Raw genomic sequence first — 18,484 nt, forward strand, 5'->3', positions numbered from 1 at the left:
TGTTGAATGGGCCATAGTAATGTCGATATAGCTATAATATTTAAAAAGTTATAGCCCTGCAAAGAAGGTAAACATCTCCATAGGGTTACAGCACTGGCAGACTGGGCCCAAAGATGGGTACAATGCATGGCGGCCAATTAATTCATCTTTAATGAACACGAACACCACAGTTTTTCTCTGATTTACTTCATGAGGTAGTTCTGGTCCAGACTGGGTTTGGGTTAGTAGTGTAACGTATTGACTAGGGATAGTCACTTGGAACTAGGGTGTAAAAATGGCATTTGAATATTTCTATATCTATTGTTGCGCATTATGTCCACAAGAGGAGCAAGATCAAATTAATGAAAGTTCACGGTATATAGAACGGACATTTATACACAGCAGCACATCTCTGAAAAAGGCATGATAAAGCCCCGCTCCAAGCCCCAAGCCCCATTTCATGCGTGCATGAGGAGACATCATAACGATAATCTAGCGTTGATTTCAGGAAGATTCGATAATCAGGCAAAACATTACAATGTGATAACTGGATTTCACTAAAAGGCTGTTTTCGCGTCTTTTCCTGGGATTACTCAGAATCACCCAAACTATACTCTTATTCACCACGGTATAAAACGGAAATGTACGGATGAAAAAACAATCTGTTTTTTGCATGTTGACCAGAAGCAACTCACTGACAATCGACAACGTTATTAGATCCATAGTAGGGCTGTCAGTTTATCACGTTAATTAGATTAATTAATTACACAGCAAATTATTGCGTTATGAAAATTAACTAAAAATTTATTACTAAAAAAATGTATCATTCATTCCATAAGTACGTAGAATACACATTTACAAACTTTTTTTTATATGGTCCATTTGCATGTTCTTGGTATCTGATTCTAGGGACATCTATGGATCTCAGGGAATGTATTCCCAGTGTCAGAAATACTGTGTCTGTTACTAGGCTTGAGTAAATTGTAATGAACCAAATGAGAATATCAATACAATTATTTTTTATCTTTGACTGTGAATAACACCATGCTCAAATTGACCAGACCTGAAAAATCTAAGCAAATTAATCAATGGAAGATGATTAAACAGAAGGTTTTGTAGATACAGTACTATGAGGGCAGACGTTCCACTCTACTGGTTAAAATTTCTTACTCGTGAGTAGTACGTTCGTTGATGAAGAAAAATAATGTCCACAGCCGCTCCAGTGTAAAACAAAGTTATCCAAATGGTCTCTTCCACAGCGAAGTCTTTCTTTACAGAAGTGGTCCTAAATCTATTTACCTAAATATTCACATCACTACTACAAGGTAAGAAAACTGCATTTTCCCAGTCTCCAAAATCACAGCCGACTCGACACATGAAAATTCCTCCACACGGGAAAGCCGAAAATCGATGTTGTTTAGTCTATCTGTTCAGTAGCGCTCAGCACGGTTTCAAGATGCACACTGACCTGGTTGAGATAATTGCTGAATATATAGATACACAAATGTTCTAGAAGGTTCGGTCATGACATCACCACATCTAGAATGTTCAATGTTCTAGAATGTTCGGCTATGACATCACCACAAATGTTCTCGAATGTTCGATGTTCTAGAATGTTCGGCTATGACATCATGACAAACGTTCTAGAATGTTCGACCATGACATCATACTGTGACATCACAAATGTTCTAGAATGGTCTATTATGACAATTATATAATACAATAACCTAAATATATATCGTTGGCTCCTACAAGTACTGAATTCTGCCATCCGGACACATGCAATTTGAAATATGATTATAGAATATAGAATATCGGGCATAAAATGGTTATGCGATTAACACTTTGGGTGCCGGAAAACGCTTTACAGCGTCATTCCCGGCCATGCTCAAGTTGCCGAAGGACGCTTTACAGCGTCTTTAATATCAATATTTCAAAAATCTGTGATCGGATTCATATTTCCCCTCCGCTGGCCTGAGATCCACCAGGAGGACCCACTGAGCTCTCTGGCGGTTCAGGAGCGCCATCTGGTGGCCGATCGGCGCAATCGCCAAACAGGAAGTGCTGTGGAGGTTGTGCTGGTCGGCCATATTACTTCCGGGCACTCGGTTTGGCTCCCGGCACTCTGGCTCGTCACAATATATAGCGATCCATTGCCAATAACTCGATAAACAACATGATTTGGACGTATATAGTATTATACAAGCTGGAAATGGTTCATCAGGATAAACATCCCATAATCGAAAATGGTCTACACCACGCTGATCGTCCAACGGCGCGAGGAAGATCCGGTAAGATTCAGCGTTATTTTTGAACATGTTCCATATAAACTGTTATGATGAACATATGACCCACACTAGATGAATGATATAACGCTGCCCACGGAATTATAAACGATCCCCCGCCCATCCGGTCATCATCAGATCATACGTAGATCATTCTAGAAGTACGTCCAATTGAACATTTTTATATCGCCCCGATTGCCATCAAACTGTATTTCATCATCAATGTAATGCATTTGGGGCTATAGATCACGTTCTGGAGAAAGCTGCAGAAAGAGATGAAAACATACTTATACATTAGACCATACTTTACTATGAATATGTGAATGAAAAAGTTTAACGTTGCTACACAATGAACAATACATATAGGACTTTGAATGGGCCCTAATAATGGCAATGTAGCAATAGAATTTAAAAAGTTATAGCCATGCAAAGAAGGGGTACTTCTCCATAGACAAATAGAGCTGGCAATCTATGGTATATCATGAATTTAACCCATGGCACCCAAAGTGTTAAAATGCGATTAATTAGATTAATTAATTACAAATCCTGTAATTAATTAGATACATTTTTTTAATCACCTGACAGCACTAATCCATAGCTATAATATTTCATATAGTTTAAGCACTCGCAAACACTGCCTTCTCTCCATTGAACAAAGCGATGGCAGACAATGGCCCACTTCCCGGAAGGGGCGTGGCACTCAATGTGTTAATTAGATTATAGAATATTCGTTAACAGCCCTACTGGGAACTATTCAAATACTAATTGAACCCCCCCTCTAGTGATGCACGATATATCGGCCGCCGATATAATATCGGCCGATATGGCCGTTTTTTTACACATCGGTATCGGTCCGATATCAAGATGGGGCCGATATTAAATTTTTTTTTTTTTTTTTTTTTTTTTTACATGTTTTGGTATTAAATAGTTTCAAAATATCAGTCATTTCTGAAAATAAGTTACAAAAGTAAAGAAATTATGCGTTTTGGAAAATAGCTCTTTATTTGATTATCATAAAGTGTTTTCTATACAAAGATATCGACATCGGTAAATATCGGTATCGGCCAGAACAGCAATATTAATATCGGTTATCGGTATCGGCCACAATTTTCACATCGGTGCATCACTGCCCCCCTCCCACGTTATAACATATGATATTGTTTTTACTTAACTTATTGACCGCCACACCCCTTCTGGGAAATTAGGCCTAGTACGCCAGCGCTTTAATCAATGGGAGGACGGGGAAATTTGCGAGTGCTTAAAATATATCTTCTAAAATATATCTTTTTCCGCCTCCTTTTTTCCGTTTTTCTCCCATCCCAATGTTAGTCGTTATGCCAATTCCCAACCCCCTTCCTGGTCGCTGCGCACTCTACCCCCTACCATCGGTCCGGGAGGGTGGAGACTATCGCATGCTTCCTCCGACACATGTCCAGCCAATCAACCGCTTCTTTTCACCTGGCAGCGCGGACTCTCACTGGGGGAGTGTAACGTGTGGAAGGATCACTCGGATCCTTCCCTCGCTGAGCAGGCGCCCCGACCGACCTGTAGGAGTCGCTGTTTACAATGACCAGGACCCACCCTCTAACACTGCCAATTGTGTTAGTATGACAGCCGGCCAACCCGGAAGCAACAAAGAGAGCTGGGCTCGATACCAGTATCTCCTGCGTTGGTGGCTAGCGATTTACCCGCTGCGCCACCCAGCCGCCTGCTTAAAATATATCTTAAATTATGGCTATGGGTCTAATACACCCATCGCTTATCAATGACTTGCTTGCAGTCAACATGTATGAAACAGATTGTTTTTTCATCTGTACATTTCCGTTTTATACCGTTTTGAATAATTGTTTTGGAGATTTCTAGTAATTCCAGAGAAATACGCGATAATAGCCCTTTAGTGGAATACACAAAACACGTTGTCATTTTTCGGCTGATTTATGAATAGTTTTCAAATAAACGGTAGATTATCGAGAGTATATGTGTCCTTATGCACGATACAAAAACGGGCTGAAAAATCGCTTATCCGTGCCTTGCTCAGCGCCAACAGCATGCACACACACACGCACACACAGGGCTGTACGCTAAGCTTTTTCACTAGGGGCACACTTACCCCTAAATGAGAAATTTAGGGGCAAAGAATATTTTTTAGGGGCACATTTTTAAATAACTATTTTACCATTATAGTAGGGCTGGGCGATATGGCCTCTAAATGATATTGCGATATTTTTTGGCCATATCACGATACACGATATATATCGCAATATTTTGACATTTCCTCTAAAGCACTTAAAAATGCTTGATTTAACCCTTTGATGCAAACAGTCACGCCAATATGATGATTATAATAAGTCCCTGCAACATATGTTTGCATTATTAAACCATGAAGATGCTTTAAAAAATTATTTAATGAAAATGTACTAAGAGTAGTCTACTGACACACTAATAAAAAATGTATTTACATCTAAGACCATTTATATAAAAACTTTTGGGTGCCTTTTTTTTGCACAGTACTGTGTTTTCTATCCACTTTAGCCAAACACACACACACACACACATATATATATATATATATATATACACACACACACTACTGTGAGAAAATAATAATCACACACACAAAGGGATAATGGCTTATAGCAGAATATTTCAGATAATGAAATTAAATGTTTATATCATCAACTATCCAGTTAGTATTTATACTGTCTGTAACGTTTGGCTACTTTAAATCATTAAATGTAGAGAGCTGTACTGTATTGTACCCATTCTGCAATCTGTTAATAAAGTTTTCAATCTATCAGAGCGAGAGAGAGAGAGAGAGAGAGAGAGAGAGAGAGGGGGCGAGAACGAATACGAATGAGAGAGCCAGCCCCCCCCCCCCCGGGTTTTGTTCTAGGTTCGCGTTTGATCGTCTAAGCTGCCGTAGGTGATGACGTCACACTCGAATGTAAACAGGAAGCGTTTAACAGACGGAGATGGAAAGTGGATGATATACAGTAACAGAAACGAATAACCAATAAATATGAAGTTATGTTTAAACTTCTGTTGTCAAGCGTTGTCAATATAACCCACCCCCTTTCCTCCCGAATGGAACTAGTGTTGTGGAGTCCGCTTTGACTGGTGTCCAGGGTTAGCAGCAGCTAACGCTAGTTAGCTTAGCATAATCCTAATGGTACCGTGGATAGCAGCTAACGTTAGCCCATTGCTCGTGTCAATCAAATTGCATGTTATTAAAGGTCCGCGCTGGTCTGTCTAATGAAATTACAACCGCAACATTATGCCCTGGTTGTAGGCTAATGTTTTATCCATTTTGTATGGATTAATTTAGGAGTGAAATGTGAATGAAGGGTTGCAATCACTACTCGCAAGCTTGCCCCCAGATGATATTTTCCACTCGCACCGGCCAGATTAGGGGGCAATTTGCGACGAGATGCTCGCAGTGTACAGCCCTGACACACACACACACAGACACGTTGTGATCGCTATGAAAAAAACTTCTGATTAACCCAAAACTGGTAACAAAGAGTCCTTACCTCACATCAGATGTTCTGCAAAAAGATTAATCCAATTCCTGATTCCAAATATCGATCGCGTCCATTGATCCAACGTTATAGTCCAAAACACATAATCTGCACTGCTCCCAGTCCCCCCAGTCAATGCAATAGTATCCAGCTGCATGCCCGAGAAGTAAAACGTGGACCGGACTTCCAATCCAATGATGTGCAATACCATCCGGGAGACGATAGGCGGCGGTATTTGCCCTTTTGCAAGCTCAGACCCATTCCCAATGATAACATCAGGTTGGATGGATGAAAATGAATGGATATCGCTAATAAAAGAAATACAGATTAAAACCCGACTATACTCGTGATTGGCGCTCAAGCGATTGCGAGTTAACCCGACTATCATCGTGACTGGCGTTGAATGAGTTAATAGCAAACATGAGATAAACAAGCGAGCTAGCTGGCGGCTGTCATTGCTAACGGCTAACGCTAGTGGACCAAGCGAGCTAGCTGGCGGCTATCATTGCTAACGGCTAACGCTAGCAGACCAAGCGAGCTAGCTGGCGGCTGTCATTGCTAACGGCTAACGCTAGTGGACCAAGCGAACTAGCTGGCTGCTGTCATTGCTAACGGCTAACGCTAGTGGACCAAGCGAGCTAGCTGGCGGCTATCATTGCTAACGGCTAACGCTAGTGGACCAAGCGAGCTAGCTGGCGGCTGTCATTGCTAACGGCTAACGCTAGCAGACCAAGCGAGCTAGCTGGCTGCTGTCATTGCTACGAAATGACACTATTCTATAAACGATTTGATTTTCTATCATTTAACGGCTATTCGAAAATCAATGCCCATCCCTAGTACTGATATATTTTTTACTTTATATTGTAGTTAATGTATTGACATATTTATACTGTTTTTGTATTGTATTAACTCATTCAGCGCCAGGGGTCGCTGTTTACCTTACCATTGAAATGCCAACGCTTTTTAACATGGGGATACATGGCTGTGTTTGCAGGCCTAAACCTATGTTATATATTATAGCTATGGATCTAATAATATAGTCGATTGTCATTGAGTTTCTTCCGGTCAAGATGCAAAAAACAGATAATTTTTCCATCCATACATTTCCGTTTTATACCCTCATGAATATGAGTGTAGTTTCAGGGCGGTCTGGTGTCATTTCCAAAATGCTGGGTAATGGCCGGCAACGTGTATTCTAGTAAAAGCGTTATCGTTTCTTCCCTGGACTAGCTACTGTTCTCAAATCAAATTTAGATTATCGGTATTATGTTTCATCATGGATTCATGAAAGGGGGGGGTGCCCTTCCGCGCTTTGAACGCTACCAACGGAACACACCACACACACACGCCCCAATAGCATGAAGGAATTTTTGGATCAACAAATCGCGGAGATGGCCAGTTAGCCTGCAGCATCCGAGTGCTACTATCATTAGCTCTCAGAATGGAGCCATTAGCCAGAAGCCTGCAGCATCCTAGTAATACTAACGTTAACTCTCAGAATGGTAGCCAGGAGCCCCGCAGCACCCTAGTACTAGTAACGTTAGTATTGTGTATTCAAAAACACACCGGACTGCGACGTAACGTTTTACCGTTTATTTGCTTGTTCCACCAGTCCACAACACACACTCTCGTTACCACAACGTTTTACGGTATTTTCACAGCACTGTCGCAACATTACCGTAAAGCGTGACCACCGTTGTGATACACATACACAACAGTTAGCTCTCAGAACAGCCAGTTAGCCCGCAGCACCAGGCAGCAACGGTAAGCGTGTCTCGACTCATTTAATTTCCAGTGAAGCGGGGTTTCCCCTCCTCCTCCTGTGTATAGACAACCAGCTCTGCGGCTCGCTGCCTCGCTCCACTAGTGACTCGAGGACTGGTCTCGCCCTCTGCTGGCACGTGTGTGCAGTGCACTACAACCAACCACTGTTAAAACTCCGTTTCACTGTAATATAAACTGAAATGGATCTGTGATTTTGACTGTATTGATTTTCAATACCGTCGGTATCTCTAAATACCCCGGTATACCGTCATACCGCCATACCGCCCATGCCTACCATATAGTCCTTACCTTGACCAGGATCTGTCCCGAAAAGAATATTCCAATTATCTGATCACCATTCCAAGTACTGATGTTGACTGTGTTGCCAACGTAATCCAGCAATGAACAAGAACCGGGGGGGCCCGACCCTCATCGATGCATGCGTTATAAGCGGTTGGCTTGACCGAGTAGTTAGACCGCGCCCGCAGGCCGCAGCTCGGCCCAGACACCAAGCCACATCGATTCAAATGGAGTGCAATATCGGCCGCAAGGCGTGAGGCGGCGGTATTGGACTTTTGCGATCTCAGACCCATCCCCAGTGATAACACACATCTGCCTGCATGTTTATGAATGGAAATAGCGAATAAAAGAAATAACGATTCAATAACGTATACGTATGTATGTGGTTGGCGTTCAACGATTGGCGGACTAACACGTATTAAATCGTTGTTGGCGGCCATTGGGTTAAGATATATCTATATTGTGTTTATACTGTATTTAATTCATTCACATGTATTTTTACTGTATATTGTAGTTAATGTATTGACATATTCTTTACTGTATATTATAGTTAATGTATTGACATATATTTCTACTTTGTTTTATATTGTAGTATTGACATATATTTCTACTTTGTTTTATATTGTAGTTAATGTATTGACATATTTTTACATTGTTTTATAGGACTGGCGAGAGAAGTATATTGATGCAAACTACTCTAAGATCTTTGAGGAGCAGGACAAATATGTGGAGCAGGTAACCATGGCAACCTAACCTCCAACTTCAGCAGATTATAAGACTAGTGCCAGTAATAATAACACCCATCTTCCTGTGTCTCGGGACAGTTCAGTCAGTATGTTCTTCCTTTGCCCCAGGACAGTTCAGTCAGTATGTTCTTCATGTGCCCCAGGACAGTTCAGTCAGTATGTTCTTCCTGAGGACAGTTCAGTCAGTATGTTCTTCCTGTGTCCCAGGACAGTTCAGTCAGTATGTTCTTCCTGAGGACAGTTCAGTCAGTATGTTCTTCCTGAGGACAGTTCAGTCAGTCTGTTCTTCCTGTGCCCCAGGACAGTTCAGTCAGTATGTTCTTCCTGAGGACAGTTCAGTCAGTATGTTCTTCCTGTGTCCCAGGACAGTTCAGTCAGTATGTTCTTCCTGAGGACAGTTCAGTCAGTCTGTTCTTCCTGTGCCCCAGGACAGTTCAGTCAGTATGTTCTCCCTGTGCCCCAGGACAGTTCAGTCAGTATGTTCTTCCTGTGCCCCAGGACAGTTCAGTCAGTATGTTCTTCCTGTGCCCCAGGACAGTTCAGTCAGTATGTTCTTCCTGTGCCCCAGGACAGTTCAGGCAGTATGTTCTTCCTGTGCCCCAGGACAGTTCAGGCAGTATGTTCTTCCTGTGCCCCAGGACAGTTCAGTCAGTATGTTCTTCCTGTGCCCCAGGACAGTTCAGTCAGTATGTTCTTCCTGTGCCCCAGGACAGTTCAGTCAGTATGTTCTTCCTGTGCCCCAGGACAGTTCAGTCAGTATGTTCTTCCTGTGTCCCAGGACAGTTCAGTCAGTATGTTCTTCCTGTGTCCCAGGACAGTTCAGTCAGTATGTTCTTCCTGAGGACAGTTCAGTCAGTCTGTTCTTCCTGTGCCCCAGGACAGTTCAGTAAGTATGTTCTTCCGGAGGACAGTTCAGTCAGTATGTTCTTCCTGAGGACAGTTCAGTCAGTATGTTCTTCCTGAGGACAGTTCAGTCAGTATGTTCTTCCTGAGGACAGTTCAGTCAGTCTGTTCTTCCTGTGCCCCAGGACAGTTCAGTAAGTATGTTCTTCCGGAGGACAGTTCAGTCAGTATGTTCTTCCTGAGGACAGTTCAGTCAGTATGTTCTTCCTGAGGACAGTTCAGTCAGTATTTGTGAACACGCACCACTCCATCCTGAAGCTAGAAATCAGCGAGTGCATCCTCCAGTCTGTGATGTCACTGGGATGTGAAGGCTCCACAGTCTGTGATGTCACTGGGATGTGAAGGCTCCTCCAGTCTGTGATGTCACTGGGATGTGAAGGCTCCTCCAGTCTGTGATGTCACTGGGATGTGAAGGCTCCGCAGTCTGTGATGTCACTGGGATGTGAAGGCTCCTCCAGTCTGTGATGTCACTGGGATGTGAAGGCTCCACAGTCTGTGATGTCACTGGGATGTGAAGGCTCCACAGTCTGTGATGTCACTGGGATGTGAAGGCTCCTCCAGTCTGTGATGTCACTGGGATGTGAAGGCTCCTCCAGTCTGTGATGTCACTGGGATGTGAAGGCTCCTCCAGTCTGTGATGTCACTGGGATGTGAAGGCTCCACAGTCTGTGATGTCACTGGGATGTGAAGGCTCCTCCAGTCTGTGATGTCACTGGGATGTGAAGGCTCCACAGTCTGTGATGTCACTGGGATGTGAAGGCTCCTCCAGTCTGTGATGTCACTGGGATGTGAAGGCTCCACAGTCTGTGATGTCACTGGGATGTGAAGGCTCCTCCAGTCTGTGATGTCACTGGGATGTGAAGGCAGTCTGTGATGTCACTGGGATGTGAAGGCAGTCTGTGATGTCACTGGGATGTGAAGGCAGTCTGTGATGTCACTGGGATGTGAAAGCAGTCTGTGATGTCACTGGGATGTGAAGGCAGTCTGTGATGTCACTGGAATGTGAAGGCAGTCTGTGATGTCACTGGGATGTGAAGGCTCCACAGACGCTGAATGGGGCTGTGCCTTTGTGAAGCTGAGCTCTCGCACCCAGAAGGCACAGGTCTGAAGCGGAATAGACCTATCTCAAACCCTGCCCTCTTTTCTTGATCCTCCAATCACAACTGTCGCTTACCTCGGACAGGTTTGTCCGAGGTAAGCGACAGTTGTGATTGGAGGATCAAGAAAAGAGGGCAGAGTTTGAGATAGGTCCGAGCAAATACTGTAAATACTGTTCACGTTTGGGAGTGGAAATACCTACTGTAGGAATGTAATAACGAAATATTTACTCATGGGTATGACCTTTGTGTAATGTAATGTAAATGTAATGACCTTTTCTGAAAATATTCCAATGTTTATAAAGATGTCTACAATGTTTTACTGTTTTTAGATTGTCATTGTTAATTAAGTGAATTGTGATTGTCATATGCATCTCGTGTATTGTTATGTTTGTGTTGTCTTTCTGTGTGGACCCCAGGAAGACTAGCTCGCCACTCAGGTGGCAGCTAATGGGGATCCTTTTAAACGATAAACAATAAACATTCATTTGGTTGTAGCTCACACAAAATAATCGTATGGGCTCATAAAATCAGAGCCCCATTCATTGTGTATGGAGCAGCCCAGATGTTACATCACACATTGGAGGATTCAATTCTGATTTATAGCTTTAGGAGAGTCTATTCTTAAAATGTGTGGTATTCCCCTTTAAAAAAAAGAAAGTCATAACTCTCTCCTTTCTCTCTCTGTCTCTCCCCCTCTCTCTCTGTCTCTCTCTTTCCGTCTTTCTACCGCTCTCTCTGTCTCCCTCTCTCTCTCCGCCCCCCTCTCTCTCTCTGTCCCCCTCTCTCTCTCCGCCCCCCCCTCTCTCTCTGTCTCTGTACCCCCCCTCTGTCTCTGTCCCCCTCTCTCTGTCTTTCTACCCCTCTCTCTTTGTCTCTCCCCCTCTTTCTCTGTCTGTCTCTCTCTGTCTCTTTACCGCTCTCTGTCTCTCTCCCTCTCTCTTTCTGCCCCCTATCTCTGTCTCTCCCCCTCCATCTCTGTCTCTCTCTGTCTGTCTCTCTCTGTCTGTCTGTCTCTCTCTGTCTGTCTGTTTCTCTGTCTCTATCTCTCCCCCTGTGTCTCTCTCTGTCTCTCTCTGTCTCTGTCTCTCTCTGTCTCTCTCTGTCTCTCTCATTTTCTCTCTCGCTCTCTCTCTCTCGCTCTCTCGCTCTCTCGCTCTCTCGCTCTCTCGCTCTCTCGCTCTCTCGCTCTCGCTCTCTCTCTCGCTCTCTCTCTCTCTCTCTCTCTCTATAGCCATGTCCAGATGTGTATTGGTTTCCAGTCTTCTCAGAAAGGATGTGTGATGATCTGGTAGAGACCATGGAGAATCACGGAGGGTGGTCTGGAGGGAAAAATACGGTTAGTACCCTTAACCAGTACCCTGACCCTTAACCCTAACCCCTCTCTGGAGGGAGACACGGTTGGTACCCTTAACCCTAACCCCTCTCTTGTCCTCCACTAAAGAACATCTTAGTTGTCTGGAGGGAGGAAATAACTTGTTCAGAAAAACAAATTATTGAAAGAACAACAAATCGACCTACCGAAGTTTTGGTTGACTAGAGAAACAAACAACTTAACACTTTCGGCACCAGACCCGAGATATCTCGGGTTTTGGTAGTTTTTTCTTTTATTCAATATTTTTATTCATTATTCATCCACGGACCTCTGTGTTACCATAGAAAATTATTCTGAGATCGCAGAAGTGCAATACCGGCCGCATCCTGCTAGGTGGCAGTATCGCCCACCCTTCGAAACCTTTTTTTCACACCAAGTGTTACATTTAATTCCCTCAGTTTTTTGGGTCAGGCGAGTCTAGCGGTTCACCCGATCACATTGAAACGCGGCCAATGCCCCCGATGCATGTGTTGTGGTGGATTATGTTGGCGACACGATGGACACCAAGACTGGAAATCGCTATCAGACAATTGGAATATTCTTTTTGGAATACCCCTGATCAAAGGTAAAGACTATCTGACGTCAATTCCAGCTTGATCGTACAATGTTTTCATATCGATCCAGCTGATCAGCTTGTGTAGTGTTCAAAACGAATGCCGTTATTGGCCATCGAAGCATAAAAAACGACCCCCCCCCCCCCCCCCCCTTGCATTCACGATGAAACATAATACCTATTATATACATTTGATTTGGAAATAGTAGCGTGTCCAGGCAAGAAACGCCAATGCTTATATCGGAATTCACGTAGCGCCCTATAACTCAGCTTTTCAGGAATTATCCCGGATCACTCCTAAACTATACAATATTCACCACGGGATACCGCGCAAACGTATGAATGAGAAAATGATCTCTTTTTTGCATGTTCGGCGGGAGAAAGTCACTGTCAAATGACCATAGTATTGTCTCCATAGCTATAATATAGAATATAGATATAGCTCTTCCTCAGCTAGTCAGATAGTAAATTATATTGATCAAATTGTTTACACTGCCTGTGTTGTCTTTTACTACCTGTATACTGTGTTGTTTTACTACCTGTACCCCTCCCCCCTCCCCCCCCATGCTGCTATGATGCCTGAATTTCCCCAAGGGGATCAATAAAGGAATATCTTATCTTATCTTAACATAGTGACGCACAGTGAAAATATGCTATGGAAACCTGGTGCGTTAGCTACAAGGATAGGGCTAATGGCCGGCGCCCAATGTGTTGACTGCCAGCTATTATCCTTATCCCGTTCTCACTGGGCCACGCTAAAAGATAGGCATTTTCACTGTGCGTCGCGGTGTTTGCAGGGCTATATCTATATTCTATATTATAGCTATGGAGACAATACTATGGCTCATTTGACAGTAACTATCCCTCGTTCAACACGTGAATATCGTATAGTTTCAGAGTGATCCTGGCTAATTCCTGGAAACTGCGTTAAGGAGCGATATGTGAATTTAGCTAAATGCGTTCGCGTTGCTTGCCTGGACACGCTACTGTTATCAAATCAAAGGTATAAAATAGGTATTATGTTTCAAAGGGGGGTCGTTTTTTTTTGCTTTGATCGCCAGCAACGGCATTCGTTTTGAATACTACATACTGTATGTTGATCGGCTGGATCGATATGAAATCATTGTAGGATCAAGGTGGAATTGACGTCAGATAGTCCTTACCTTCGGGGTTATTCCAAAAGAATATTCCAATTGTCTGATCGCGATTTTTTATTATTTATTTTTTAGCGTTTATCGCTTTTTACTACTGGGCAGTCCAGTAGAGAGAGAGAGAGAGAGTAGGAACGGGAGACAGAGTGGGGGGGAAGACATTCTGCAAATAACGACGGGTTCGGGAATCGAACCCGGGTCGGCCGTGCCGCGACATAGCGCGTTACATGGTTCGCCACTTGGGCGTCCTGCGATTTCCAGTATTGATGTCCATCTGGTCCCCGACATAATCTGGCACAACACATGCATCAAGTGTCCTGGAAAGCATTCTAATGTGCTCGGATCAACCGCTAGACTCTCCTGGGCCAAAAATCTCCTCCCGGACGAGATGGAAACTAGCTAATTAGCTAATTCTGTCACATTTACATTGATGTGGAAACTGAAGATGTTCATGAATGTGCTCTGTCCCTGGGTAAAAAATAAATGAACAAACTTATAAACTTAACTTAAACAACTGAGACGGTCAGCTAATTCAAACAGTCATTCATGTAACAAATATCTATCTGGTATATATGTATTTAACAGTAAATCTACATCTACAGAAAATATATGTCTAGACAACACATCTGTGAAAGAGCTGGCCGAAATACTTCCAACACTCATCAGACCGGACATAACAAAAATTGTCATTCACTCTGGATCGTTTGACATCCTGCGAAAGAAGACGGGCACAGAGACTTTGAAAGAGGATTTCACACGTTTAATGAACACACTAGACAAACATCAGTCTGTGTACATAGACACTGATGTGTCCATCAGTGGACCAATTGCATGCTTTCGCAGAGGACAAGAAGCCTTTAGTCGACTCCTAAACTTTAATTCATGGTTAGGGTCTGCATGTCTTATACACGGCCTGAAATTCATTGACAATTTCAATGTTTTCTGGAATAACCCAGAACGCTTTCAAAGAAATGGCTTCTTCCCAAATCGCTTAGGTTCAAGGCTTCTAGCAGCAAACATGCGTCATGCCTTAATGGCCTCCAAGGATATCAAACTCATACCAGCATGAGAGATAATCACAAAGGACACAATCTCGCCACGAGGTGCAGCAGCAGCACAAGGTGTGTGTCCCCCCCCCCCATATCACACAAGGCCATCTCGTCTGATCAAATGTCCCCGAAAGCACTAGAGTACAGTGCAGTATAGTACAACTGCCATGCCATCTCTCAAAACATACCGGTAATCATAACCAGCCAATGGCATGGTGAAAAATATACGCCATCAATGCGTTTACCTGCTATTAACCTCAGGGCCATCAAGGTCAAGCCAAAGCAGACCTCCTCTAAATAAGTCCAACAAATAAAATTAGCCCTCCTAAATGTCAGATCACTGAATAATAAATTTTTTTTAGTAAATGATCTGATTAAAGAAAATAACTTGGATTGCATCTGCCTAGTAGATATAGTCAAGTTAGACCGCGCTCACAAGTTCTCACACTGGGTGCTGTAATCCCATAAAGTTCAGTATATCAAAGCAGGGTAGCCGGACCAGCACTCACAGGTTCAATGTTTTTTATTGACAGCCTGAATCAAAAACAGACATGTTTCGGACAATGTCCTTCATCAGTGGTATGGCTAGCACTGGAAATGCATTCAAGGTGATGGTTAAATACACCTGGCAGGTAAATGACACGGCAGGAAACGACATCACAACGCAGGTGTGCCTATGCAATATGACTAAATGAATGACCTATCAAATAGAGTCCAATCATAATTTATACATATGTATAGATATATCTATATCTATCATCAATAAATATTTATAAACAATACAATACAAAACAAATTACCAGAAACTTGATAACATATAGCATGCCCTTTAATTTATAGGGCTAATTGAGCCACTTTACGTAATTGAATTAATTAATTTCAAATTATCCATTGGGCATCTTTGTGAATCATGCCTCTAGTTTGGCAACAAACAACATCTTTAATCAGACCAGAAATAACAATGTGGGAGTAAGGAGGTTAAAGGAAACCGGTTAAGACGTTTTCTTCATTCATTCCTTTAGGTTCGATACAATTGAACAGGTAGATATAATAACATTCACGTTGCAGCAGCAGCTTGTGTCTGTCTCCACCTCGCGCTGGCCTGAGTACTAACTCTAGTCCCATATATTTGAGGTCGTTGACGGTATGCTTACACTTAGAGAAATGTCGAGCTACCGATGACTTGACATCTGAATTCCTCACAGCACATTTGTGTTCACTTATTCTTGATTTAAAGGCTATCGTTGTTTTGCCCACATAGGAAAAATTACAAGGACATTTTAGCAAATACACCAGATTGGACGAATTACACGTAATCCGTCCTCTGCCTAGTAGAGACATGGCTAAATAATGACACAGCTACATCAATAATGATAGAAGCTTGTCCCACAGACTATAATTTTCTTCAAATACCCAGAAAAAATAGAAGGGGGGGGGGAGGAGTTGCAGCAATCTTCTCCTCAAAACTCTTGTTTAGAATCACAGAACTAGGTGAGTTCATGTCAATGGAATATCTTGCCATTGAGCTCAAAACGGAATCGACGATTATTGTCACAATATACCGCCCGCATAGACACTCACCAATATTTATACAGGAGCTATCTGAACTGATCTCACTATGTTACCGGATATGATAAGGTGATCCTAAATGGAGACTTGAACATCCATTTTAATAAGAAAACAGACTCCAAAACTATAGAACTAAAAAATCTACTGGATAGCTTTGACCTAACGCAGCATATAACAAATGCAACTCACAGGCTTGGGAATACATTAGACTTAGTTATAACAACAACTGGGCTAAGCATAACAAATATCTCAATAACTGAATTACCTCTCTCCGACCATCACTGTATATTTTTTGATACTCAAATAACCCTTACTAAAACAAAAAAAGAAATCATAGTTCAAAAGAGGCTCCTAAACGACAAGGCTGAATCAAAGTTCATTGATCTTATCAGACTACATGAACCACACAATCATGACAGCTCTCTAAATGAAATGGTAGAAAATCTCAATGATGCACTGTCATCTATATTAAATTCTTTCGCCCCACAAAAAACAAAAAAGAAGAGAACCAGAGCCTCGCCCTGGTTGAACTATAATACGGTCAACAAAGAAAGGAAATGTCGTGCAGCGGAGCGAAAATGGAGAAAAACAAAAACCACCATATGCTGTGATATATACAAAGATGCTTTAACTGCCTATAATAAAACCATCCGCTTAGCAAGGAAAGACTACTTCTCTAAAATCATTACAGAAAATGCTGGAAACTCCAGAATCCTTTTTTCCACTATTAATGTACTAAACACTGCCCCTACACCTCCTCAGTCATCAACGGTTAAGTGTGAAGAACTTGCACTATTCTTTAACAACAAAATAACCTTGATCAGGGCCAGCATTACTCATGATGGAAATAAAGCTGATTGCAGCAAACCGCGCAATGTAACCATGAGAAGATTCACATGCATCACATTAGATGTACTCTGCAAAACTGTCTCAGAATGTAACTCCTCCACCTCAGACATTGACCCTATACCTACAGTTTTCTTCAAACGGGTGTTTAATAGTGTTTCAAGCCCTGTGCTAGATATCATAAACACTTCCCTTAGAACTGGTATTTTCCCAGATGCCTTTAAAACAGCAGTTGTAAAGCCATTACTAAAAAAACCTAACTTGGATAGTAATGAAATGGCAAATTATCATCCAATATCCAACCTACCATTCATTAGTAAAGTACTTGAAAAGATAGTTTCAGTTCAAATAAATTCCTTTCTTGAATAAAACAACATCTTAGAAGAATTTCAGTCAGGATTCAGAAAATATCATAGCACTGAAACTGCCCTCACCAAAATAATCAGTGACCTCAGGCTAAACTCTGACGAGAATAAGATCTCCATCCTTATCTTGCTAGATCTCAGTGCAGCATTTGATACAATCGATCACGATATTCTAATCGATCGTCTTGAAAACCATGTCTGTTTCTCAGAACATGTGCTAGGCTGGTTTAAAACATACATCAGAGGGAGGAAATTCTATGTTAAACTAGGAGATCACATGTCTGATATATACAACAACTATGGAGTTGCACAAGGGAGTTGCTTAGGTCCTTTACTCTTCTCCTTTTACATGTTACCGCTGGGTGATATCATCAGAGAACATAATGTAGATTTCCATAGCTATGCGGATGATACACAACTGTACATATCTGCTGAACCAAATGATACAGTGATTAGCTCCATTACAGACTGCTTACTGGCAATAAATAAATGGATGAGTAAGAACTTCTTGAAACTAAACGAGAACAAAACTGAAATTCTAATTATCGGCCCCAAAAAGAAACATTAATAAAGAACCTGGGAGGACTAACCCCTTGGATAAAATCTGAGGTCACTAGTCTCGGGGTTATCATAGATTCAGAACTGAACTTCAATTCTCATATTAGCAAAGTGACGAAAACATCGTTCTTCCATCTCAGAAATATAGCAAAAGTACGACCATTTATTAATCAGAACGATGCTGAGAAGCTAATTCATGCATTCATATCTAGCCGGTTAGACTACTGTAATGCATTTTTCACAGGTCTCCCTAAGAAAACCACAGAGAGGCTTCAGCTAATCCAAAACTCTGCAGCCCGACTGCTAACTAGAACCAAAAGGAGAGAGCACATTAGTCCAGTCTTAGCTGCTTTACACTGGCTTCCTGTAACATTTAGAATTGACTTTAAGGTCCTTCTCCTTACATACAAAGCTCTAAATGGACAG

At 42.2% G+C, this 18,484-nt stretch overlaps 1 protein-coding gene across 1 annotated transcript in view; it reads left to right on the forward strand.

Moving 5' to 3' along the window:
- Positions 1-18,484, forward strand: part of plod3 (procollagen-lysine, 2-oxoglutarate 5-dioxygenase 3) — a 113,243-nt gene that overhangs the window by 68,281 nt on the left and 26,478 nt on the right. Inside the window, exons 15-16 of the mRNA XM_084327317.1 lie at positions 8,510-8,581; positions 11,827-11,931. Of these exons, the coding sequence (XP_084183443.1) occupies positions 8,510-8,581; positions 11,827-11,931 (177 nt within the window). The remainder of the gene's footprint in view (positions 1-8,509; positions 8,582-11,826; positions 11,932-18,484) is intronic.

Source organism: Notolepis coatsorum, assembly GCF_963971535.1.
Source record: "Notolepis coatsorum genome assembly, chromosome: 13".
In the NCBI taxonomy this organism is placed as follows: Eukaryota; Metazoa; Chordata; class Actinopteri; order Aulopiformes; family Paralepididae; genus Notolepis; species Notolepis coatsorum.